Raw genomic sequence first — 26,560 nt, forward strand, 5'->3', positions numbered from 1 at the left:
ACTTCTTCCATAATTACAGATAACATACACAAGACAGAGCTGACAATTCAAGTCCTTGATACTGGTTCATTGACTGCACAGTCCTGGAACGATAAGTGTCCTGGGAATGGCCTCAAGTTGCACTAGAGGAGATTTAGGCTGGAGTGGCATCAGTGACTCTGTGATAGAACATGAGCCTGTCTTTGATATTAGCTGTGAGGCATTAGATCTTCATGCTCAGCTGTGCTTTCTGTTCCTTGGAATTGTCGTGCCTATTCAATGAATGTGGGAAATAGTAGCCAGGTGATGGTTTAATTTATTTTTCTTTTCTCTCCTTTAAGGCTGAGACCGTCTAGAAATGAATCAGCTGTACAACAGCATTGAGCCAAATGTTATTGACGATGAGATGGTTCAGAAAGCCGTTGAAGAGCAGTGTCCGGAGGAGTTGGGAAAGTTTGCCAAAAGGGAAGGTATTAACTTTAAAGATGTGACAGAGCTAGAGCTGAGTTTTAGAAGTGAGTATCAGTATGTATACTTCTTTCTTCTTGTGTTGTTAGAGGGTAATACAATTAAGCGTCATGTGGCTAACTTGCAATTAAACAGTCATGATTAACATTCTTTTGTTATGTGAAAAGGAATGCCTGGACTTGCATTTTTAGCCATACCTGTAGGAAGCAGTTTTAGTAGAGAGAGAGGAGTGCTTTTTCTGATGGATTCCTTTAAAGCAGCTTCATTTCAGGCTGTTATTGTCGCTGTTATTCTTATTTAACATTTATATTGTGGTGACACCTACAGGCCTATCGGGCCCTTCTGTGTGTGGACAAATCAAACCTTGGGCAGCTCCGCCACCGCCGGTGATTGTGCGAAAGCTGTTTGGTAGATTACGGTGATGACAGTCAAACACGGTCACTTCCTCCAGTTGTCTTTAGCATCATGGCAGCTTGACTCTTGCTGTCAAACCAGTCATAAAAGGGCATTCAAAAAATGAAAAGGAAGAACATTTGGCTTAATATTTGAGTATTTTGGCGGTATGTGACTTCATGGGCAAAAATCTGCTTTTAATTATTCATTGAGTGCTCCAGTAAAATAATGCACGTATGAGCCAGGTTCCTTAGAACAGATTCCCTGTTACCTGATCCTGCATGCCTTTGTCTGCAAATACAAAACAGAACTGTTTGAATGCGTGTACATGCAATTCCTCACTTCACTCTGCACTCACTAAACAACAACAGCAGCATAGCAGCTAACAAAATTTCTGGGAAGCCACTGTGGGAGAGAAAGAGAATTGGGAGAGAGAATGTTCTGTATTTCCTGTCACCTTGGTCCTAATGTTTAGCAGTAGTGCCTAACTACCTGCCCTCGTGATTCTGTTTTTGGAGAAAGCTAAATGCAAGGATATCGATTAGTTCTAAACTGCAGCCTTCACAGAAAGAGCAGACCCCAAGTTGCTCTCCTGCAATGAGAGTCCCAGGAGCAATTTTCAACAGCAGTAGCTGGCCACTGCTAGGCTGCAGATGCAGAGAAAAGTGGAGTCTCATCCCAAACCTCCTGCTTGAAGCTGGAGAGGAAAATGAAGGTCAAGGCCTCCTAGGAGTGGATTCATAAAGCCACTCTTGACTTCAGGGCCGTAGTAAGCATCCCCTCAGTGCCTCATTGGCATCGCTGATGAGCAGTGTGCACTGGTGCAGGACACTGAGGTTAACTGGGCTGCTTCATTGAAATCTCATCCACCCAGTGGAGCTCTCAGCTCTCTAGGGCAGCCATCACACACACTATCATAATCTGCTGAAAATCAGTTTGAAGGTAAGACTGGGCATGTTTTCCTTGTGCAGGATAGTGTGTCTGCTAAACTGAAAGCTGTCTCACATGAAAAGCGATTTTCATTTCTTTTTTTCCCTGTGGCTTTAGATATCCTGCAGATTGATAGTCTGTGGCAGTTTGAGAATCTGACTAAACTGCAGCTGGACAACAACATTATTGAAAAGATAGAAGCCCTGGAGAGTCTGGTTCACCTTGTATGGCTGGGTAAGATACAAGCATGTGAGGCCGGATGACTTCACAGGTGAAAAGCAATCTGCGATAAAGCCAGGATGTCGCATTACTGTTCAAACAAGGCTGATGGGAGCTTTCCCAGGGAGGGCTGTCAGCTCTCTGTGTGTTTCCTCATTTGACTGTCAAATGTCCAAATGCCTGGATATCAGAGCTGCAAAACAGTCCTTCAAATGTTTTAAACCTGGGTTTAATACATTTGGTGTGGCAGGAACAGGAAGATGAGATTCCAAGGTTGTTTCCAGGGTTTGTTTTTGCATTTGGAAGTGACTTTCATGAATGGAAATGCCTCTGCAATTTAGAAGCCTGTGTTCTGTTTTCAAAGCTAACACTGGCATTTCAGAGCCTAGAACCCACTATCTTTACCCCTACATGCTTAAGGGCTTGTCGTCATTGTTGTCAGAAGAAGCCCTATACTTGTAGGCTTAGAATCATACAATCATGGAATGGTCTGGATTGGAAGGAACCTTAAAGCCCATCCAGTTCCAATCCCCTGCCCTGGGCAGGGGCGCCTCCCACTGCATCAGGTTGCTCCAAGCCCCATCCAACCTGGCCTTGGACACCTCCAGGGATGAGGCAGCCTCTGCTTATCTGGGAAACCTGGACCAGGGCCTCCTCACCCACCCTCACAGAAAACATTTCTCCCTAAGATCCCACCTCCATCTCTGCTCTTTCAGCTGAAAATCATTCTGCCTGTCCTATCCCTGCAGTCCCTGATCAAGAGCCCCTCCCCAGCTTTCCTGGAGGCCCTTTCAGCACTCAAAAATGCTCTAAGGTCTCCCTGGAACCTTCTCTTCTCCAGGCTGAAGAACCCCAACTCTGTGGGAGGTGCTCCAGCCCTCAGATTATCTTCACATCCTTCCTCTGGACTCACTCCAACAGACAGGTCTTCTGTTACTTTTTTCAACTCAAAGCTTGGGATGCTGATAGCAGCACCACACGGTGGTGCAGGTTTGGATGCTGGGCAGATCGGTGAGCTTACAGCTTCAGATTCATAGTTTAGAGCATTCACTGCCAACCACAGCTACATCGCTGCCTGGCAGAGTAAATAAATCCTCAGCTGCCACTGAAAACAGCATGCAGGGCCTTGGTTCATAAGCACTTCTTGAAATGTCTGATGGGCTCTTCTGCCCAGTTGTCTGCACTGTTCTGCTGCACGGATGAGTAATGCACTTGTGAGTCAACGGCTGATCACTGCACGGAAGCAGAGCATTTTGAAGCACACTCATGGGCTTCGTTTGCCCAAAGGCTGCAGTGGTTCAGCAGCTGTTCCATGAGCGTCACAGCCATCCAGGGGCTGGGGTGATGCAGGCAGCTGGTAACCCCATCAACCGTCTCTGGACTCCAAATCTCTCAGTACTAGCCTGAGGGCAAATACTGCCCTTAGTCGTGATGAATGTAGGCGTTAGGGTTGATGTTCAGCAGGATGAGAGGAAATATCAGTGACTGAAATAGCTGAAGTGAGCCCACACCTTTGCGTGCCTCCGTTGGCAACAGAGCTTGGGGCTGGCAGGTCCTGTGGGACCACAACAGTGGGCATTGGCGTGGCAAGCAAGAGCTTTCACAAATGAGGTGAGGAGCATCTAATTTGTCACAGAAATACCCCCCTTTCAGGGCATTTCCTCCCCTCTTTTCTTGTGTTATGCGTTTCCCCATAATGTAGAAATCACTTGCAGGTTGTGTGTAGGGACTCTGCATGGGAAGTCTTCAGCTGTTGCTCTCATCTAAGTTGCACGGAGAGTTGCAAGGAGGAGATGTGTACATTGCTTCCTGACCCAGAGAACAAGGATTTAACGCTGAGCCTTTCCTGTGGGATACTGAATACCCCTGAGAAAAGTATGGGGCAAGAACCAGGCTAACTGCGAGGTCACTGCTAGAAACAATTTAACTTTTGATTTCTAAACTCTTCCCCAGACTTGTCCTTCAACAATATCGAAGTCATTGAGGGCCTGGATACTCTTGTCAAACTGCAGAACCTCAGTCTCTACAGTAACAAGATATCTAAAATCGAGCACATGGACACGCTACAAGAGCTGCAGATTTTCTCCATAGGAAAGAATAAGCTGGCCACTCTGGAAGACGTGAGTGCTCCCTGTCTTTACAAGTATTCCCTGTCAGACTTTTGCCACAATATCTGAGCCCTTCCCTAGAGGAGAAAATTCTCCTTAGGATTTCACTTCCTCTGTAGTCTTAAGTTATGGTTTTGGTAAACTTTCTCAGTGCTAAGTGCTTACTACAGCGATTTCTCTGAGGTTATTGACTCACAGGGGCCTGGATCTGCTACTGCTATCAGCCGTGGCAGAATTCCTATCAGTTCCCATGAAAGCTGGAAAAAGATTAAGTAGCTGCGTACAAGAAAAGAAGGGAGCAGAGACTAGGATTTATTTGGGGATCTTTTGAAGGCCGCTTACTGATCTAAGACCTGTGATTTTTCTACCCCATTCTCCTTCTTTCTACACCCATCACTTATATATTCACAATGTGAATTCAAATATTTCCTTTCCTGAAAGCATTAGGAGCTCATAATTTAAGGTTGGCAGTGTTTGGCAGCACAGCAGGATATATATTGCAATATAATTGTAATAAGAGCAATGAATTTCAAGGCTGTGTGTTTCCCAGCACTGGGAAGTACAACATCTCTTTCCCCTCGGCAGGTGATCTATCTCAGGAGGTTTAAAAACTTACGTGCACTGAATCTCACAGGGAACCCTCTCTGTGACGATGAGCAGTATATGCTGTTTGTTGTTGCTTATCTACCAGACCTGGTATACTTGGACTTCAAGCTCGTGCGTGACACCGTGGTAAGAATTTCTACATTCCCTGCTTGTGAAGTTGGGCACCAGCATTGGAGAACAAGCCTTACGAGCGGCGCCTGAGGGACCTGGGGCTGTTCAGCCTGTAGAAAAGGAGGCTGAGGGGAGACCTCATCACTGTCTACAACTGCCTGAAGGGAGGTTGGAGCGAGGAGGGTGTTGGTCTCTTCTCCTAAGGAACAGGCGATAGGACGAGAGGGAACGGCCTCAAGCTGCACAAAGGTTGGCTCAGATTGGACATCAGGAAAAATTTCTTCACTGTAAAGGGTTCTCAGGCCCAGGAACCCACTGCCCAGGGAGGTGGTGGAGTCCCCATCCCTGGAGGTGTTTAAAAGCCAGGCAGATGAGGTGCTCAGGGATGGTTTAGTAGTGGACAGGGATGGTTGGACTCGATGATCTCAAATGTCTTTTCCAACCAAACGATTCTGTGAGTCTATGATCTTAGACATGCTTTGTTGGTATGCCAGCAGTACTCTTGCATTTGGGGCAGAGTCCCTGCAGAAATTAGGCTTACAGAAACACGCAGTGTTTATTCTGCCTCCGCCTAACAGCTGTGAACCTGTAGGCCAGATTCTATCAGATCTGACAGATTAAGAGGTGTCAGAGGCGTGATGGCTGCACAGATTCTGTGAAAATCAGCAGCTGTGAGTGGGAGAGGGGCCTGGTTAATGTTGCCACAGAGAGGCTGCAGTGTGAGTGCGAGCATTCCTAGAGATCAGAGAATCTTGGAAGAGATAGTCTTGAGACATGGATCCAGGGGAAAGGAGCCTGGGTGGTCCTGCTGCTCACTGAACAATTTGTTTTGTTAGTGGATTGACAGATTATCAGGCCAGCAGGTGCCACTGAATACACTAACCTGCGGGACTGCTGTTTCATCCCAGGGCCCAGAGGAACAAAGAAGAGGGGGTTTGTCTTTGTTTCTCTTTTTTTTTTTTTTTTAATAATAGGAACAAAATAACACGATTTATTGTAAATTTGCTTGGCACAGAGCAGGAGCTGTACTTGGAATATACACTACTCTTCCCACAGGGCTGGATGGGCTTTCCAGGTCATTGAGTCCAGTCCCTGCTGGTACAGACAGTACGTCATAGTATCGTGGACTTAACTTTGTCAAGCTTTAGTTTCAAGCTAATTAGGTTCTTGCCCTGCTATTACCTTGCCATCCACTCCTCCAAAGAGCCTTCTTGTCCCTAGTAAATGTATTAAACTCACTAGCTGATCAAATCAGAACTCAAATTCTAGAAGTCAAAATAGGGCCTCCTGCTAAAAAAGAAAAAACAGCCCAAAGGATGAGGAAATGGGGATAGAAAACTTTCCTGGGGCTGAAGCAGGTGCATTGAATGCAGACTCAGAAAAAATGAAGGGATGAGGAATGGATTAGAAACTCATAAGTAGTTTAATAAAAAGCCCACAAAGAAATGGGGATGCAGATGTCATTCAGGTGTGTGTTATAGAAAGATCAAATGCTTGTGCCCAGATTTGTGGGGCATTGCTGGATAATCTAATAAAAATGTTGCCTTTCTTTGTGTTTCTCAGCGAGAAGCTGCAGTTTTAAAGTACCAAGATCATACTGAGCTGCTGGAACATGACGAGGCTTGTGCCCTGGCTCAGCTGAGGGAAAAACAGACAAAGCAGAAAGATCTGGAGTACCACACGGTATGTGTTCTTTGGCTGGTTCTACATTGTCTCAGGAGAAAGAAGCACAACACATATTGACTTCTCTTTTACCTTCTTGAAGAGTTAATGAGAGGTTAACATTGACTGTGTTAAAACGAAGGCTAGGATTAATCTCTGTGATGTCCAGATCTCATCTTTTGAGTGAAAACAGGAGCTGATGTAGAATATACATGATGGGGGGAGTGTAATTCTTTGGCTGAACAATGAAAGTACAGATACAGACCCTGCAAAGTTAGATAGTAAATCATACCCAAAGAACTTATCAGCCTGATGTGAGATTAAGAGAATTACAAATCTGGGAGAACTGGTAGTGTTTTCATGGTGCAGTGACTTTTTTTTCTCCTTCAGACTAATTTAATGTTTTCCCTTAGTTTTATAGTTAAACTCACCAGGGCTCCCAGAGATCACCTTAGGCCTGTGACCAGACTGAAAACAAGATCAGACAGAACGGTGCTTTCAGTTATGATCTGGCTCTGTATTCCTGACCTCTAGGAGATCAGACTAGCTGAAGAGAAGGAGTCGGTGAAGTGACAGGAAGGACACTTGCACCAATTCCCCTCTAAAGTCCACTGACTCCTTACCTGAAAGGCTTAACAGTATGTGGTTTATATTAAACAGTGTTTTCTGTCCTTAGGCTAGAGTTGTAGCAGCAAAGGCACATGTTGAACCAGGCTGATTTTCACTCCAGTTGCAGGATGCTTTCATACTGTGGTGCTGTATCTGTTGGGTTGGTATCACAGTGTCTGCACCAGTGTTCCTCTGCTGGTGAAGTGCTTCTAGGAGACAACATCCTGAGGACTGGCAGCAGGCTGACACTCTTTATTTTACTTACATTGCTCTGCTTCTCTTATAGACGGCCTTTGTTGAGTACCTGAATGGATCATTCCTGTTCAACAGTTTGTATGCAGATGATACGGAAGCTGCCAAACTGGCTCACCTCCCTGGCATGGAAGACCTGCTGCAGGCATATCCTTCCTGGGTTTGGAACACCTATGGCTAAAACGTAATGCCTTGAGTTAAGGAGGTGCATCCACAGGGACTCTTCATCCATTGCTTTTGTCGCAGGCTGAAAGCTACATTGATCTAAGGTCTGAAACAGCCTGTTTTCTGTTTTGGAATAGTACAAAAACCCCCACTGCGAGACTGTGAGACCACTGACGGCTTTAAGGCTTGATACCTTGTGAGACATGAGGGCTACAAACAAATGGTGTCTATTACTGGCATGCTGGCCAACCCAGCTTGAGTGGTTTTACAATTGGGACGTTTCATTTCCAACCCCAACAGCTTATGAGATTCCAGCTTTTTAAATTCTCGCTGTTGTTATTACCATATTCCTTTTCCTCCCCTTGAATCAAACAGAATTTCAGTAGCCTTCGTTTCTGACCCTTGAAGAATCAAGGCTTTGTACTTTCTTTAAGTCAGGAATCCACTTAAAGTTTAAAATGAGCTATAAGATAAATCTCTGTCAGAGTCTAACAGCGCAGCCACTAAAATCGTGTTGGAATCGAAGTGGTGGGAGATAGGAACACACTAATCAGAATGATACGAGGCGCGTATCTCACAACCTGCCAGTGCTGGCAACGTGAAGTTTTCAGGCCAGCACTTTTTTCTGATCATTGCTGCTCCATGGAGGACCAGAAAGCAGACACTTTTTTTCTTTTCTCATTCAGATTAATAGAGCATTGTCAAGGCCAGTAACTTGACCTTCCTTAAAACTGCATTACACTGCTGGGGAAAAATGCATCACAGCTTAACTACAATAGACTCCAGAAACAATTCCATTGCCAAGATAATAGCAGAAGAAAAATTGACGTTATTTTTGTGATGCTACCAAGTCAGTAGTTTATTCCGTGCTCTGGCTGTAGGCTCTGGAGCTGTATTTATTAACTACGTGGGCACTGCATTCACACTTGTGAAGATAGATAGGGTTGTATGCCTCGTTCCGCAGCTGTGTCAGGAAAAAGTCAGAGAAGTATATGTATCTCCTTTTTTTTTCTCAAGGCCTTTTCCCCCTTGAGTTGCCACAGCTTTCTCCACACCCTTAAGGTAGCAAAATCCTACGCATAAAACGTGCATGGGTGACCCTGTGGTGCCACAGACAGAATCCCTGGCAACATGCACCCCGCAGGAACCGCAGGCTTTACGCAACAGAAGCTTGTGACTCTCGTTGCTCAAATTTAGAGAGGCAGAAAGAACGTAGCGTGTTGCTCCACTGAACAAGCAAAATACCTTGACTCCAGTGTCACATACAGGAAGGAGTTTGTCTCGGTTTGTGAGAACGTGTTTAATTTTGGCCTGAAAGAGTATGAAAAACGAGAAGCTGAAGTCTCCGATTTCTACGAAAGCCTTCATCAAGCGTTAGCAGCCAACCAGCAAGAAGGCACGAAAGTAATCCTAGACTTTGAAACTCGGAACAAAAGGGTAATGTCATTCTACTTCTGTTTGATACCCGATTCCTCTACATCATACTCCAGCTTTTAATTTCACTGTGAATGAGGGTAGCTCCATTGAAATTAGGAAAATTATTCTGGATTTACACTGCTGTAATGAGAATCAGTACCTGATCCCTAGTGGCAGAACCACAGAGGGGTTGAGGTTGGAAGGGACCTCTGGAGGGAATCTGCTCCAATGCTCCCACTCAGGCAGGGCCACCTGGAGCCCAGGATGACAGAAAATGGCCTCAAGTTGCACCAGAGGAGGTCTAGATTGGATATTAGGAAACATTTCTTTACTCAAAGAATGATGAAGCATTGACACAGGCTGCCCAGAGCAGTAATGGAGTCACCATCCCTGCAGGTTCTCAAAAAATGTGTGGATGTGGCACTTTGGGCCACACTTTAGTAGTTCGAGCTGATGGTTAGACATAATGATCTTAGAGGTCTTTTCCAACCTTAATGATTCTATGATTCGATGATTTTATGACCATGTCCAGATGCCCTTTGCATATCTCCAAGGTTGGAAACTCCAGAGCCTCTCTGGGCAACTTCTCCCAGTGCTCAGTCGCTAATCTTTCTTTATGTTTCTTACAGTATAAATCAATACCAAGAAAAACAGCTGTGTTAGTGAATAGAATGGCACTAACCAACACAACATTAAAAGACCTTTAGTATTCTAATTCGGAGATTGAAATTTCAGCCTTCTGGGCAAACCACAACCAGCCAATGCTGACAGCCTTTATCTGTCCTGGAAATTCAGCCTAGGACAAAATTATCACAGAATTATAGAATAGTTTCATTTGAAAGGGACCTTAAAGATCATCTAGTTCCAACCCCCCTGCCATGGGCAGGGACACCTCCCACTGGATCAGGGGCTCCAAGCCTCATCCAACCTGGCCTTGAACACCTCCAGGGATGGGGCAGCCACAACCACCCTGAGCAACCTGGGCCAGGACCTCATCACCCTCATTGTGAATAAGTTCCTCCTTATTTCTAGTTGCAGCATAGCGTTATTGTCTGTGATGGTAAAGGGCCTTCATGGCTTTACAGAAAAATAAGTGGCTAAACGTGGTGGGGCTTTTACTTCCTTTTGCCATGCAGAAAAGTTACCGGTCTTTAAGAAAAGGGAAAAGCTCAATCTTTCTATTAGTTTAAATGTTTTTTATTAAGTGGATTTTAAATATATATAGGGAGAGAGATTTCAGATTTAGTGCCATTCCCCTTCTCTTTGAAGCTTCCAAGAGCTCCTCCTTCATTGCAAAAGGGGGAAGAAAAGGTAGGAGATTGCAGGGTGCTTGGTTTGTTTGCAAGTAATTTTCTGCTTCAGTTCATTTTGTCAACCACAGCACAAATAACTTTAACAAAAAAAACACAACTAGATGAAGTTATTGCAATATATTTCTTGTCTTTTAAAGCAGAAACTGTCTTTTTTTTCATTCTGCTCCACCACAACCACCCATTGTGGCTGCTGAGGGCGTAGCTTCTAGCTGGATCCCTTTCTAACCAGGTATAATAGATGGATCATTATTTTGTTTCCATAGAAGAAATAAGCGGGGAGGCTAAAGCCTGGTAACACTGTCAGCTGAGCAGAGCGAGTCCCTGACAGCTGACACCGGGCAGAGTCATGAGCACTGGCTCCCTTTGCAAAGCAGGTCACTTTTATTGAGGTATCATCACATGCTGGCATCCTGCTGAGTCACCCCGCGTCCTCGCTGACTCATGCTGGCAAAGCGACTCCATCCGCTCTAGTCTGGACACCAGTTGCCTTACCGGAAGGCAACACACAAAGATTGAGATGCATATTCTGTTAACTTGAACTTCAACTCCCAATACATTGTCATTTAAAAAAAATGAACAAAATACCCAAGAGCCTCTCACAAAAACCCACACACAGAGACACAAAACCCAATAAAAAATGCCCAAAACCCAAGGAAACAAGCCTGAGCCCAGATTTTGGCCCTTCACCTTTCTCCATTGAGCCACAGGCTCAGCTCTGGATTGAGCTGCAAGAACAGGACTCACTGGTCAGCACGGCAGTTTTCATATAAACACTGGCGAAGTTGGTGCCAAAGCTGAATGCTCTATTTTATCAGTATTTTCCCCTTCATTTAAGATTGCTGGAGGTCCCAACAGACTGAGCCCTGTCAGCCACTCTTAGGGGCTGTTTGTCTTGCTATAATCCCTCCACACAGCCCTGCATAACCTGTGAAATAACTCTGCTCCCTGAAATTGGATAAGGAGCAAAGAAGCATTAAAGGTCTTGAACTTTGAAGTTATTGCTCCCAGAGGTGCAGCTTGAATGGCTGAGGATCTCTTTGAGCCTCCTAACTTGTTTACATTAGAAAAGAAGAGACCTTGCTCTCCTCTTCCCTGCAAAGTTTGGGTAATCCAGTCCATTTTCAGACACAGCCTTGGCAATCATTTCCACCAGAATTCTCTATTTTAGCCTATTCCATTCCCTCTCAGGAGAAGTGGATTAAACATCTTAGAAGATGTATATTTTTTTCCTCCTATTAATGTTTGATCGTTAACTTATTTTGAACAGACCTGAAAATAATACAGTGCTCAGCACAAGAGGATTTTTTTTGATCCAAGAAATCATGAATCTTGTCTGATACAAAAGTGACGTCAATATTTAATTCTGAAGGGCAATAAATCCTTGCTGTAAGAGGAAAGCAGGCAATGTTAGGTATTCCATATTCAGAATACTAAATCCGGACCCTGCAGAAGTCAATCAAGATTCTCCTTGACATGAAGGGGATCAGGATTTAGGCCTGCATTTCTTTCTATGAAGGAATTATGAATCTCTTCTTCATGGCCAGCAACATCAAGAATCTATACCTGTTTATCTTGAAATGTGTCAGCAGGGGAAGCAAAGTTGGCAGCATAGAAGGGGGCAAAGTCTTCTGCTGACTGGAGGATGAGGAAGCGTTTTCCCAATGCCGCTGCGTCGCCCCTGGATCGTTAGTGCAGCAGCAACCTCAGCACTGTTGCCTACCTAGTATGTAAATCTGGAGACTTCCTGAATCATCACATTTCATTTCAGCTGATCAGCAGCAGGAACTTTTCTCACCTATGTAACAAGTTAATTAAATTGCAATGGAGTGCTGAACACAAACTCTTAAGTAATTTATGTATCTCTCTGTTTAGAGGCTGGATGAGATTCGTAATGCCAGTAGTTCTGATATTGCTGAGTCTAAACGAGCCGAGTGCAAGGAGGACATACTTCAGCTGTCAGAAGCACTCATGACCTTGGAAATTCAGATAGCTGACCAGCTGGAGGTAAGGGTCAAGCACAAACCTGCAAGACCTCACATCCAGAATCCAGTGGGGGTCAATTTTCTGTTGCCACATCCCTCTGTTTAGTAGCCCACAGCACAAAGAGTGCGACATAGGTCTTCCAGTCAGGTTGATGTTTTGTCTCCATATTATTCTTTCTCTGCTCAGCATCAGTGTGGGTGAGATCAGGCTCTGGACATTGATCCATTTCAACAAATTACCTTGAATACTGTGTTCAGTTTTGCGCCCCTCACTATGAGAAAGACATTATGGGGCTGGAGCATGTCCAGAGAAGGGAACAGAGCTGGGGAATGGGCTGGAGAACAACAACGAGGAGCAGCTGAGGGATCTGGGGTTGCTTAGCCTGGAGAAAAGGAGGCTGAGAGGAGACCTCATCACTGTCTACAACTGTCTGAAGGGAGGTTGGAGCGAGGCAGGTGTTGGTCTCTTCTTCAAAGTGACAGGCGATAGGACAAGAGGGAACGGCCTTGAGCTGCACAAAGGTTAGTTCAGATTGGACATCAGGAAAAAATTATTCACTGAAAGGGTTCTCAGGCACTGGCATCACTGCCCAGGGAGGTGGTGGAGTCTCCATCCCAGGAGGGCTTTAAAAGCCAGGCAGATGAGGTGCTCAGGGATGGTTTAGTAGTGGACAGGATGGTTGGACTCGATGATCTCAAAGGTCTTTTACAGCCAAATGATTCTATGATTTCTGTCTCTCAGAACACAGTGTGTCCTTCACATCTATCCAAGCTGATTTCCTAGACTTTAGAGAAAGAGACTTGAGGTCATTCATTTTATATGTTTGCATACAGAAGTCACTATAGTGTGCATTTGGGATTCTAGAGGTGTAATTCTTTCAAGCTGATCTTTGCGATGAGTAAGATTACACATATTTTTGCTCAGCTTACTGCATTTGCTTGCATAATAGCTGCCTTTTCTCTCCTCAGACTTTTCCTCAAAAATTAGGCCAGGGTTGCTAATGTGCATCTTCATTAAAAAAATTTGAAAAAAAGGTAATCTATTTAAATAACAGCAGGCAGGAGCTGCAGCCTGTGTGCAAGCAGATGCAGCAGTTTACATTTCAAATGTGCATGACAAAAAGCAGGAGCTCAAAATGGATTCCTCGCTGTAGCAGGATTGTGCCTTTTTGTGTTTTCTGAATTGGTCCTCACGTATCTGCAGTCCCTGACGGAACAGGCAGCAATGTTTCTCCCTGCACGCCCTTCTGGAACTGCAGGATTTGGTGGCTGTGTTTGAACTGTTGTATCAAGGCATTTAAGACTTCACAGCTTCTCCATCAGCCATTTTTGAGAGAGGTTATAGGCAGCAGCAATTTTAGTTCCTGAGGACTAAACCAGGAGGTGCAGTAAGCCCAGGCATTGGTTGGGCTTCCAACAAGAGGCTCTTCAAACATGCAGGGAGACTGCAGCCTGGCACGGGAACAGAGCACTCCCCAGGCATTGCTTGGATGAGCGTAAAAAAGGCTCAGCTGGCTTGCTCCAGACACCAGGTAAAGGTGGCATTCAGGCAACTTCCCTCCAATAAACTGGTTTTCTGTCCCTAAATGAGAAAAGAAAATCTTGCAGCCCTTTCAAAACACTTTCAATGCTTGAGGCAGTTCAGTTTCTGACAGTGCTAATAACAGCAGTGAGTCCAAATTATAACCGGTTGTAGACTTTTCCTAGACTCCCTGACTCCCTTTTATGTCTAGGCAAGTTTTTATTGTAATATTTCCTCTTTTTCCGCTCTGTTAAGGAACTAATAATGGATTTTAAAAGGAACATGGCTGTCGTAGCATCAACATTCATTGAAGATGTTAAAGGGATATATCCTTTTGACAGTGTGTTGGCCTGGACCTCCCAGTGATGTACGTACATCTTGTTTCTAAGCCCAGGAATGAGCTATCAGTATAGAAATGGATTTTTTTATTTCCTAAATCAACAGAAAAGGTCTTTTCCCAGCTTTGCAGGAATGGTTATTTAAGGTGCTCAGCTTCCTTCTGTGGGGACTATAGAGAGCACAAAAGGATCTAAGTCCTGCTGCACTGAAAGTCAGTAGGACTTACATAGCTTTTCCCCCCTGGGAATCTTCCTTTCTTCTCTACACAGACGTAACAGCCCTGGAAGGCCTGGTTGGACTGTTTTCAATGCCATTCTTGTCACAGCAGCCAGTGAAATGCCTACAAGTCCTGTTAAAGTTTATTTAAACGGCCTTAATTTCTGCCTTGTTGATGTCTTCTGGATCAAAGTGAGATGACAATACCAAAGTGCTTCAGGGACAGGTTACCCTGCTTTCAGTAGATACATCTGTCGGCCTGGTGTGAATAACTGCACCGCATTGAGTTTAGCTTATATCCTAGGAGGCCTCCCTTGATTTCCTTTGCAAACCTCAGCCCACTCTCAGTTCTGCATAATTTATTGGAGTGAGGAGGTGACCCAGTGTGTGCGGCTGCAATTAAAAGCAGAAAGTGTCTGTCCTGACACCACAGAGGCATCTGGCAGCAGCCAGGCTCTTCGGGGCAAAGCCTCCAGTTACAGGAGATCATTTCATCTCCAACATTGTACAGTTTGGTCAGCCTTTTCCTTAACCATTCTCTGTAGGATGTCCCAGTGCCGGGACCTGGAGAACCGTTACCATGAAAAGCTGCTAGAGATCTCTGCCACCACACTGGAGAAATCAGTCAAGAATGAGCTTGACGAGGATTTGCCAGATGATGTTCGAATGGTGAGGGCATCAAAAAAATTCATCTCCACTAGGGAGTTGACAACAAAAGGAGGCCACAGCCTCTTCTCTGAAGGGACAGGGTTTTCAGGAGGTTTAACATAGCTAAAGCCATGGCTAAAGCAGAGCATAACCACCTCCTACAAGGCCGCGGCCACTTGGCTGAGCTGTGGGGGACAGAGGACAACTGCAGTGCAGGTTTCCACGGGCGCTGCCAGACCTGGTGGCAGCAGCCCAGGAGAGGTGCTGAGCGAGTCTCTCTCCTGCCTCCAGCACAACTTGCTCCTCTGGCTGATTCCCAGACAGCCCCAGCCCAGCAGGCATTGAGGCAGTGTCTTTGCTGCACTTGCAGATGGTTTTGTTCAGATTTCCCCTGCTCCCCCAGGAGAATCCCAGCACCGCTCCGACTTCTGTGCAACGTGGCTCTCTTTGCCTCAGCGATTTCAAAAGCCCTTCCCTAGAGCTCCTCAGCCTGTGAGCTGATCTGGAGGCAGAACATGACCTCTCCAATGGGCTCTTCCGCTGAGCCCTTCGCCTTGCTGTGATTGCAAAGACCCCAGGAGCCTTTCAGAAAGCACAAAGATCGCTGCAGTACTCCAGTCAGCAACGCTGCTGACCTTTTTGCCTCCGTTATTCCTTCATTTAGTGGCTAAATGACTCGAGTTTTGCATTTGCTGTGGTTTCGCTCTGTCCAGATCATCCCAGCCCCCCCATTACTCCAGGTAATCAAGAGCTGACAGACACAAACCAGACCCCTGGGCCCCCGAGGGAGCTCCCTGCTTTATGGCCTGTGCAGATGGCTGCAGTTCCGCACGGTTGCTGTGCACCCATTTTGCCTCGCTGCCATCCATTTCCATGCTGAAGCAATCTTCATTTGTTCAACAGCTGCACTTGGCTGCAGGAGGAGAGTCATTACGCTTTAGCGAAACCACCCTCTATTTAGAGCCACGAGGGAAGTCACTGCTTCAATTAGAAGCTGGGACTCTCCAAAAATGAAGATTTACAGCCAGTGCCACCAGTGCAAGAGACCCTTCCAAGTGCAATTTTCCACATCCTGCGCCTGCTGGGCCAAGCATGCTGGAGCAGATGCAGCCTTGCTTCAAACCAGCTGCCCATGGGGGCTCGCTGTGTGCTGCCAGGCAGCCCTGCCCGCAGCAGAGCACTCGGCAGCAAGCGTTTGCTCCTTGCTCTGGCTGGCGAGGCTCAGGCTGCAGCCTCAGTTTCCCCACCCATACTAGGAATAGGGAAACTGTCCCTCTATTCCTCTCTTGTGAGACCCCACCTGGAGTATCATGTTCAGTTCTGGAATCCTCAACATAAGAAGGATGTGGAACTGTTGGAACGGGTCCAGAGGAGGCTACAAGGATGACCAGAGGGTTGGAGAACCTCCCACATGAGGACAGGCTGAGAGAGTTGCGGTTGTTCAGCCTGGATAAGGCTCCAGGGAGACCTTATAGTGACCTTCCAGTACCTGAAGGGGCTACTAGAGAGCTGGGGAGGCACTCTTTACAAAGGCTTGGAGTGATAGGATATCCTGAGGGGGATTGGCTTTAAATGGGAGAAGGGAAATTCTTCACCATGAGGGTGGGGAGGCCCTGGCCCAGTTTGCCCAGGGAAATTGTGGCTGCCCCATCCCTGGAGATGCTCAAGGCCAGGTTGGATGGGCCTTGGAGTCCCTGATCCAGAGGGAGGTGTCCCTGCCCACAGCAGGGGTTGGAACTGGATGGTCTTTAAGGTCCCTTCCAACTCAAACCATTCTGATTCTATGATAATACTCTGTTACACTGCAGTGAGGTCCAGATGGATCCGTGCGAAGGCTGACGCACTGGATTCCTCCTGATGACTAGGGTTTTGTCCAGCTGAAACAGAGGCCTGATTTTCTTCCCCCAAGCACTGCAGTTACTGTGCTGCCTGTTCCGAGCTGCGGTGCTTTCACTGCACGCCTGGCCCCTTCACTTATCCAGTCACGTTACCTCCCAGCTTCTTGAGGACAAAACCACCATTAACAGTGCAGCGAACGCATCCCATCGCATCCGCCTGCTGAAGATCAATATGCGAGAAAGCGACATCTTCTGCAACACCTACCGCTGGCAGGCCTCTGTGATGGAGAAGGTAAGACCCTCACGCTCAGGGAGATGGGGTGGAGAAGTGGCCCGAGTGGCAGCAACACTGCTAGGAAAGATGCTCCCTAAGTTTTGCTGGAGCCCTCTGCACTCCAAGGACCCTGACAAGCCTGTGGATTCACTGCTTTGTTTTAATCTGTTCAGGCTTACCAAAAGGAGATCGACAGAAACCGCGCCCGTGTCAAAGAGATCCTTCTGTACATCGACAGTCTCCAGAAGGAGCTGGATAACACAGATCCTGGAGCCAAAGGAACAGGTTTGTCACAGGCCGGGCAGATGGCTTAGCTGGGCTCACCCAGGACAGCCCTGCGGCCACACACCCAGTGGGGACAGCTGCCTCCCCACGTCTGAGCTGCCTGCGACATTCCAGGCCAAAGGAATGCTTCTTCCATCCTGCCATAAACTGCAAATAAAAGATACTTATCGTCTCTGGAAAAGCACGTGAAGCTCCGCCTCTTCCATCATGTTGGCACAAAGCCCACGCAGAGCTCAGACCTGGTCACAAGGGGTTACAGATCAGCTGTGAGCTGATTGAACCAAATCATCGTAGCATATCATGCCTTAAAGCTTTGGTACCTGCAAGCACAGCGGCAGGAACCTGTGTGCCACAGCAGCTTGGGAAAGGAGCGCTCTCCATCAGCCACCCCCAGGATAACAGCAGGTTTCCAGCTCAGCGAACACAAGGCTGGCGGGGGCTCTGTGCGCCTGGGAGCCTCATCTTCTCACCGCCACTTGCAAAAGCAGCTTTCTGCAGAGTGAACAGAGCAGCCCCCAGCTAGCAGGAAGGGAAATCAATGGTTCCACAGGAGCTCACACACCGCTGCTCGCAACAGCCAAGTGAGGAGTCATTAATTCCCCTCCTTGCTCGGTGACAGCCACTTGCTACGCTCACTCGTGGGCAGCTTCTGAGGAATGATGCTGGCCGGGGCGGTGCTGCTCGAGGCAAGCGACAAGGAGAAAGGTGGGAAGGTTAAATGAGAGGGTGGCTGTACACGCACTCCGGGTCTCTTGCAAGCCCTGTGGCTGGTGCTGCCTGTCACACACAGGCTTAGCTCACAGTGCCCTGTGCTTTCGAAGATCCAGGTTACCCCACTCTTGCTCCAGGACTGCATGGTCTCCCTGCTGCTTCTTGGCTGCAAGGACATGGCACCTAGCAATGCAAAGGCTCACACAGAGATGCGGAGGGAGCAGATCTGTTTGGTAGTTAGCATCTGCTCTGCTCTGTTCCGTGTTTTTTTCTGCCTGCACCTACCCAGAGCCTGGCAGCTCATGACCTGCACTGCAGTTTGGTGATTAAAACAAATACTCAGCAGCGTTGGATTTCAGTATCTAGCAGGGCCGTGCCTTTAATCAAACAGAGAGACCCTGGTGTTACATACAGGCACGCCGAGGGATGAAGAACAGATGCAATGGAGTCTGTTTTCAGATTTCCATAACAAGTGTGTGTCAGGAGCTGGCAGCTACGAAGACGTGTGGCATATGCTGGGTATGTCTGTGCCGCGCCCTCCCAAGAAGCCGTTTCTTCCGTGGGAGCTCCTCTGATGAGCTACAGACACTGGTAACGGACAGAGCTGCCTCCTTGGGGATGCAGAGGAAGCTCACCTTGACCTTTCCTCCTTGTGGGGTCAGAACTGCTGGCGCTGCACCGTGACAGGCAGTCCAAGCAAGGAGCTTCCCACAGTCATGACTCCTCCGTACGAGCCTGATCCCAGGAAAGGTGTGGAGGCAGGAGGGCTGTTACAGTCCTCCGGGTCATGCCAGCAATCCACAGCTGGGCATCGTCCTCCTGCGCCCAACCCAGCAGCCTCAGTCCTGCAGCAGCTTGTGTTTTACCGTCGAGCTCTCCGAACAGAGGTGGACAAAGAGAGTCCCAGCTGCCGCACGAGCACGCAGCTCGCACAGGTCATAGTCATGGGCCCACTCCACATTGCCCCACCGCTGAATCTGAACGAGAGAAGGAACACGAGTCTGTTCAGAACTAGATTATAGGTGGAGCTGCTCAGTGACTCTCAGCCTCTCTTTTCATGTTTGTGAAACACAGGTAACCCCCAGGAGCTGTGCCAATCACTGACTACTGGGGCAGGGAGATCTCTGGATGAGTGCAGAGGAAGGACATTCTTCATCTGCACTGGTGTCTGACACCAAGCCCCTTAAAGGGATGGTGGAAAGATTCCCATCGACTTCAGCCACATTTGAGTCAGGAAGAGCTTCCCGACAGGCCAGTTTCCAACACACAAGTTATTAGCTTGGTGTCTACCAAGGCCTCCAGGCTGGATAACCTGCAGCAAGAAAAGACAGCCACGACTTTGCACTTCAGATTAGAGAGGGGAAAAAAGCAGCCATCTGGGCTCTGCAAAAAGAAACTGTCAGCCCTATGAGCACTCTGGGCTGTTGTGCCCGTGATGTTGCTCTATAGCAGCGCACTCCAGCTCTCTTAAATGAGGAGAGCAGCAGAGTGGAACCTCTCCTGCAAGAGCAGGTCCTTCCCTTGCCAGTTATTTTGTGGCAGGAGATGCATTTGTCATGCTGAGATTATTGCTATTTGAATTACAGGGCTGTTCTGTAACATCATTTACCTGGTATTCTTCCTCCAGGCGAGACAGAAGCACGGCTTTCTCTACTGTAATGTGCCTGTCAATCAGAGCCATGGACAGAACCAGAGATTTCAGCTGGGTGATTACATATTCTATACCTGGAAGGGAATAACCCAAAACAAACAAGATTGATGGTTGTTTTCTGCAGCATTTCAGCAGCATCTTCACATGCTCTGAAGAGGCAGCTGGGGCACGGCGCCTCCCCAGGGATGGTGATTCCTCCCACCTGGATCGGGGCACTTAAGAGTCAGATCTGCACTCAACAGCAGGCACAAAGCGCTGTTCTGGCCGCTGTCACCTCTACGCCTTGGAAACCACCTCCTTTTAGTCTACCACAAACCTGCTCTGCGCAAAGGGAAGGGATACCCATCCAGGCCCAAGCATTCTGGAGCTCAGCTGGAAGTCTCAGGATGAAAGAGACAGGTGTCCCATTTGGTGCTAAAAGAGCTGTGCACACCTATAACCACTCCTAGAACAACACTGTGTGAGTGTGTGGGGTGTGCTGTGCCCAAGAGAACTGTTGGCAAAGGACGCCACTGCTGGTAAAGCGGCAGAGCTCTGTCCTGCCAACCCACCGGCTGCTGGCTTGCAAGACACCCCTCGGCAGGGTCAACGAGCTCACCGAGAGACCTGAGCAAATCCCACAGACAGGCATGGCCAGAGAGGAGGGAAGAAGAGCCCTCAGCTGTGAGCTGAGCACTCGCAGTTCAGATCAAGCTGATAGGGAACAGAGGTGCTTGCACACGGACCGGGTCTAAGGAAGGGACTGAAGTCAGACCATCCTGCCCTACTGGTCTAGGCCAGATCTTGAATTTCAGGTCTAAAGTCAACCAGCTGCCCACAGGCTCTCCTTCCCTGGGCAAGCACAGGACTTTCCCTTCTACTCTCCCTACTCATCTTGCAAACTGCAGGAAAAGAGACACGTTAATTAAGAAGTATCTTTACAGGGGTAACAGAAAGGCTTTGCAAGTCCTGTCCCAGGAGTTAACACTGTTAACCACCCTTAGTGGATCAGCAAGGGTCTTCTGTAAGCTTCACGCTCTGTTGCTCATTCTCATCTTGCATTTGAAGACAAACATCGCTTCATTTCTCTATCTTTAGGCGTCATTCGGCAGTATCAGGTAAGAGCAAGTGGGCTCAAAAACCCAGGAGCACTTGGAGTATTAAATCCCATTTGTTTTCCTAGTAACGAAGCTGGGGACTAAGTCACTGGAAGGTTTGGCACTAAAGGAGTTATTTGTGCAAGGTTAGAGCAGACAGCTCGCAAGGCAGAACAGTCAGACCCGGAACACTGTTTGGCACCAAGAGTCTCTGCCTGTAACAAATACAGCTGGGGGACTGGCCTGCAGATTTAGAACATAAACCCCAACACTGATTATCTCAGTATATCAACAGGAGAGGGAAAACATTACAGTCACTATTCTGCCCCGTGGAGAGGAATCAGCAGAGTGCTCCCAACCCAGCCTCTCTCACCGTGCAGGGCCCACGAGTTGTAGGACGCTAAATGGCTGACGAAGGTCTCCTTGGTGCTGGCTGGAATGTTGGGCCCCAGGATGCTGGTCGAGGAGCCAATTGCCACGTCGTACCTGGAATGATCGCCCAGCCCCTTAGCGAAGCACAACACTCATGAACCCAGCAGCTTTGACACACACAAGCTCCCGGCCTCAGCAGGGCAGAGCACAAGCAGACAGAAACATCTTGGACCTCTTACCTTTTTTCAGCCCAGGCAACAATGGGATCCCATTCATTCTTCTGTAGCTCTGCCAAGGCAGCTGGCTCCTCTACACGATAGCTAGGACATCGCAGAATAAAACCACACTGGATATTCCTTCCTGAGCGGCCAGAGTGCTCCCTGCCAGGCTGGACACACCTCTGGGAAGGCCACTGCCCCCCACCAGACCACAGCAAAGGGAACAAGTGCCTACTGTCCACTACTGTTCCAGAAAGGACAACTCTATCTCAGTACAAAACAGCAGCAAGCCAGCCAAGAGAGAATTGCCAGCAGCCCCAAGCCAGCCATAGGACGCAGCAAGGCTTAGCGGTTAGAGCAGGGGCCATATCCCACTAGAATTCTCTATATGGAACTGCTCCTCCTGCCTCACTGTGCCCAGTGGCTCAGCTCGGGTCTCCCTGCCACCAGCCTGACCAAAGTCACTAAGGCGGATAGGCAATCCTGTTCCCCTCTCCCCATGGGAGCCAGGAAGGTGCCAGTGGACACCTCAGAGGCCAGGACTATGAGACAAGAGCTTGGGCATGAACAGGCTTGATCCTGCAGCCCACAAGAGCTTTAAAGGAATGAAGGACATTTTGCTACTGGTACCAGTAACCTGAGCTGCCTGTACTGGCACCAGAGCACTGGGCTGACAGATTCCCTCAAGCCTTTAAAAGTTTTCTTTTCTTCTAGGAAATCTTAATTTCCTCCTGCTCCCACCCTGCCCAGCATGGAGGTGTGCAAAAATGAGCTCAACAGACCCCATTCCCCCTCACATCTACGCCCTTTGGGTGCATGGACTCCCACAGGGTTTGCAGATGTAGGACTGGACCCCCTTCAAACCCTCGGGCCAAATCCAGAACGGATCAGAGCCCTGCCACGACTGGGTAATGGTGGACATTTCCCCTCACTTCCCTGCAACCACCTTTCTAAAACCCACAGTGTGACAAAACAGCTTCATCTCTGTGCCCCCATCTCATACCAGACAGTGTCAGTCTCCAGGAACTTCACAGCCGCACGGATCAGCTGCATTTTGTTTCGCTGCGTGGGATTATCCAGCGCTGTGTTGCACAGTGTGGTCTGTAGGATAAAGGTAGTTTATTAACTTTTGTTGTTCAAGGCTTGGGGAAGCAGAAGCTTCCACTGCACAAAGCCAAGAAGCAGCAGAGGAATCTGGGGGGGGCCAGAGAACCAAGGGGTGCACCTAAACGGGGTGCACTCCCTGATCAAGAGCCCTCCCCAGCTATCCTGGAGCCCCTTGCAGTACTGGAAGCTGCTCTAAGGCCCTAGCCCAGCGCTGGTAGCCTGGAAACCAATCTTTATCCTCCAGCATTTTGATCCTGTCTTCAATCCTGACTGCTCCCAGCACACTGTGTCCTGCCCTGCAGAGGTCTCAGCGTCCCAGCCTGCCGTGCTCACCAGGTGCATGGTGTAGAACTTGATGGTGTCTGCCTGCGAGTCCCACTCTGTTGCCACTGCGATGGCCAAGGCTTCACTGGGGACAGTGAAGAGCTTGGCCTGGGGCGTTTTCAGCTTTCGGTGGTCCAGGTTTATCTCAAAGCCTCCTGGGGAATCAGAGTATAAATCCTGGGGAATCGAAGAGGAGCAGGCACTAAGGAAAAACAGACAACCCCACAGCACGAGCAGATTCAGAGCTGGAGCTGACAGGAGCACAGCACCAGGGATACCCAAGTTTCCCACCATCACCATCATTTGGACACGATTTACACCCCAAATAGTCTTGGAAGCTGTTTCCCACCAGACAGCTCCGCTAGAGATGAGGGAAGGGCAGTGCAGGCTGGTGACAAACACTCAACTCACACAGCCCGTGCCACGTTCTTGCTGAAGGAGCGTAGGCTGATGATGCCCCTCCCTGGAACCAGCTCCATCCCGTCCTGGCTGCTGTACTCACCTTCTCCTTGGGAGATGCTCACGTTCTGGTAAAACCGCTTCCTCTCTGCAGGCAAAACCAGAGTGATTCAAAGGGGAGTGAGAGGAGGTTTCGTCCCTTCCCCTTCTCCCTATCACCACCCAGAACAGACAGAGCCCTTGGTGCTGTTGAGATTCAGATGACCTGGATACAAAAGTCCTGCCCGTTCATCCAAGTGTTCCATGTTTTGGTGAGCCCTACTCAACCAGGGAAGCATCATGAAACTGGTGAAAAACACAGGGTGGCTGCACACAACCAGCATGAGAACAGGATCAGCTTTACTCCTGCCAGGATGGCGTCTCCGCTCTCTTCGAACTGGCCTGCGCTGAGTTTCTACAGAGTCTGGCAGAAGCAGTTTCCCAAGCAAACCTATCTCACCACTCCCTCTGGAGTTCTGCTATTGGGTCAATCTTTCAACACCCTCCTGCTGCAGTGACCTTTGATGAATTCATCCCTGAGCCACCCTGGGTAACTCTCTCTTCCTGCTTGCTCTGTCTCAGAGCGACGAGAAGCCAAAGAGAGCTGAGTTTAAGGCAGGCCAAGCCAAGCAACGTCCTTGCCCACCACAAACCCACCCAGTGCCAGCACACGCGCTGTCCCGAGGTGCCTCCAGCTCATCCTCTGCCTTGACCTGATGCACTCACTGGAAGAACCACAGCTGCCAACAGGCTGGGAGTGTGCGGAGCAAGAGGCTGCTCCCTCTAACGCCACTTTCCACGGAGCCAGGTTTGTTACAGGTGCAGGGGGTGACAGCAGGATGGGGTTGGGGACACATCGTACACACTGCAGCACTGCGTCACCAAGGGAGGAACCAACTCCCGCAGCTGCCTCCAGCCCACACATCCCACTCCAGCTCGGGAATACACCTGCTCCAGCAGCAAGGTGAGCCTGAGGGAACCACAGCTCTGTGTTTTAGGAGCAGCCTCCTTTCCCACCAGCGCTGTTCCATGCACTCCCAACACCTGACAGCTGGATTACACGCATTGTAAAACCTTCTGCCTCTCACAGAAGGCAAGAAGAACCTGCAAGCCCTGACAAAAGCAACTAGATCGTAAACCCCAAACCCATAAATCTACCTCCCAAAGAGTGAAACAAGCAGGCCAGGCTGCAGGGCTGTTTTACTAGGCTAAAAAAAAGACATTCCCTCTGGGAAAAGCAAAGAGGATTTGCTCAGACTCAGCGACCTGCAGGCTTCAGGGCCTCGGAATGTGCCATGCTGCTGAAGCACAGCTCTGGAGGGGTTAACACCGCGTACCCCAAGAGTCCTGAGTGATGCCAGTGGGCTCCCAATACCCCACAACAAGTCACCATGGTTCTACAGCCTCACCTCAGAGAGAACACAGCTAATTTTACTGTCCTCAAACCCATGCCTTTCCAGCAAAGTCTGTGGAGGGAATGCCTAGCCCAGAACGTGCCCCAAACACCCCACGTGGGTCCCATCTCCCAAAATCCCCAAAACCCACCACAGCAGAGAAGCAAACATAACAAATCTGATGCACTGAGGGCCTGGCAGAGTGAAGCCCCACTCTGGACCCTCAAAAGGATGAGGGGGAAGGCCCAGCACCCAGGACCCGCTGCCTGAGCCCACCCTGGCAGGATTTGACTGCTTCCCATTTTTCCACACACCAAACTCAGCCTTCCCCTGGCTTGGGGTTCCCTCTGTGGAAGGGTTACGTGGCCCAGAACATGCCTGAACCACCCTGCATGGGCCCTGTCCCCCCAAAATCCCTAGAAACCACTGAAACAGAGAAGCAGAGGTAACAAACCGGTGCACTGAGAGCTTGGCAGTGAGAGGCCCCACTCCAAACCCTCAGTAACACCAGGAGAAGGGCAAGAGGGGAGACCGATTCCCATTTTTCCATCCTTCCTCGACCTGGAGTGACCTCAGAAGGGTCCTACCAGGGAACTCCAGCCCCACAGGGCCAAGCCAGGACCCGCCACCTACCGAGCCCAGCTTTCCCTTGACTTGGGGTGACCTTGAGGGTCCCTCCAGGGGGAACCCCAACCCCACTGGGCCAAGGCAGGGTCCCCTACCTGCAAAGCCCAGCGTTCCCTTGACTTGAGGTGACCTTCAGGGTTCCTCCAGGGGGACCCTCTGCTCCATAGAGCCAGGGAAAGTCCCCCCCTCCCACCTAGCCCAGCTTTCCCTTGACCTGAGGTGACCTCAGGGGTCCCTCCAGTGGGACCCCAGCCCCCCCCTCCCCTCCCTCACCTGCGGGCGGGGCGTAGGCCCGGCCCCCGCCCCGCCGCCCCGCGCCGCTGCCACCAGGGCCGGGAGGCGATCGGGGGAGCCGGGCGCGGGGGAGGAAACCCCAGAGCAGCCGGCGGCAGCCGCGCCACATGGCGGAGAGGGAGCGGGAGGAACGGGGAGAGCGGCGGCCTCGGCGCGGGCCCCGCCACGCCCCGCCCAATCCGCGCCGCCGCGGCCCCGGGGGCTGCTGGGAGTTGTAGTTCCCGCCGCACACACGCCCCGGCGGGGGTGGGAAGCGGTGTTTGATACAGGATCATGGAGTGGTTTGGGCTGGACGGGACCTCAAAGCCCATCCAGCTCCAACCTCTGCCATGAGCAGGGGCACCTCCCACTGGATCAGGGGCTCCAAGCTCCATCCAACCTGGCCTTGAACCCCTCCAGGGATGGGGCAGCCACAGCTTCCCTGGGCAACCTGCGCCAGAGCCTCACAGCTAAACATTTCTTCTTAAGATTTCATCTCAATCTCCCCTCTTTCAGTTGAAAATCCTTCCGCCGCATCCTGTATCTTCCCTCCCTGATCAAGAGCCCCTCCCCAACTTTCCTGGAGCCCCTTTCAGTCCTGGAAGCTGCCCTAAGGTCTCCCTATAGCCTCCTGTTCTGGGGTCTCACCAGAGCGGAGCAGAGGGGCAGAGTCGCCTCCCTCACCCTGGGGGGACAAGACTCCAAGAAAACTTTATTGCTGCCTTTCAACACTTAAAGAAAGATGGAGAAAATCTTTTTAGCAATGCCTGTAGAGATAGGATGAGGGGAAATGCCCAACCGTGTCCTGGGCTGCATCAAAAGAAGCGTGGCCAGCAGGGCGAGAGAGGAGATTCTGCACCTCTATTCCTCTCTCGTGAGACCCCACATGAAGTATTGTGTCCAGTTCTGGAATCCTCAACATAAGAAGGATGTGGAACTGTTGGAACAGGTCCAGAAGAGGCTACAAAGATGATCAGAGGGCTGGAGCACCTCGCATACGAGGATAGGCTGAGAGAGTTGGGGTTGTTCAGCCT

General features: G+C 49.2%; 2 protein-coding genes across 2 annotated transcripts; one reads left to right on the top strand and one right to left on the bottom strand.

Moving 5' to 3' along the window:
• The first annotated feature begins 337 nt into the window (after nucleotides 1-337).
• Nucleotides 338-17,838, top strand: DRC3 (dynein regulatory complex subunit 3). Its single transcript, XM_069870536.1, is given in 14 exon segments — nucleotides 338-494; nucleotides 1,888-2,004; nucleotides 3,943-4,109; nucleotides 4,683-4,829; nucleotides 6,378-6,497; nucleotides 7,372-7,484; nucleotides 8,765-8,939; nucleotides 12,104-12,235; nucleotides 13,991-14,079; nucleotides 14,836-14,959; nucleotides 16,937-17,068; nucleotides 17,224-17,309; nucleotides 17,311-17,335; nucleotides 17,647-17,838. Coding segments are annotated over 14 exon segments (1,776 nt in total).
• Nucleotides 17,839-18,394: 556 nt separating this feature from the next.
• On the bottom strand, nucleotides 18,395-25,674 carry ATPAF2 (ATP synthase mitochondrial F1 complex assembly factor 2). Its single transcript, XM_069870421.1, has 8 exons — nucleotides 25,527-25,674; nucleotides 23,297-23,341; nucleotides 22,804-22,949; nucleotides 22,367-22,464; nucleotides 21,385-21,465; nucleotides 21,147-21,259; nucleotides 19,656-19,771; nucleotides 18,395-19,023 (listed from the first exon to the last, which is right to left on the bottom strand). Exons 1-8 carry the CDS (start codon nucleotides 25,654-25,656, stop codon nucleotides 18,886-18,888), a joined length of 867 nt encoding a protein of 288 aa, XP_069726522.1. The 5' UTR covers nucleotides 25,657-25,674; the 3' UTR covers nucleotides 18,395-18,885.
• Between the last annotated feature and the right edge of the window lie 886 nt (nucleotides 25,675-26,560).

Source organism: Phaenicophaeus curvirostris, chromosome 16 (genome assembly GCF_032191515.1).
Source record: "Phaenicophaeus curvirostris isolate KB17595 chromosome 16, BPBGC_Pcur_1.0, whole genome shotgun sequence".
NCBI lineage: Eukaryota > Metazoa > Chordata > Aves > Cuculiformes > Cuculidae > Phaenicophaeus > Phaenicophaeus curvirostris.

Coding starts and splice junctions, on each gene's coding strand:
- ATPAF2 (XM_069870421.1), bottom strand. CDS start 25,656: ATGTGGCGCGGCTGCCGCCGGCTGCTCTGGGGTTTCCTCCCCCGCGCC. Junction 22,950..23,296: donor GAGCATCTCCCAAGGAGAAG/GTGAGTACAGCA, acceptor CTGATTCCCCAG/GAGGCTTTGAGATAAACCTG. Junction 22,465..22,803: donor AGTTCTACACCATGCACCTG/GTGAGCACGGCA, acceptor TTTATCCTACAG/ACCACACTGTGCAACACAGC.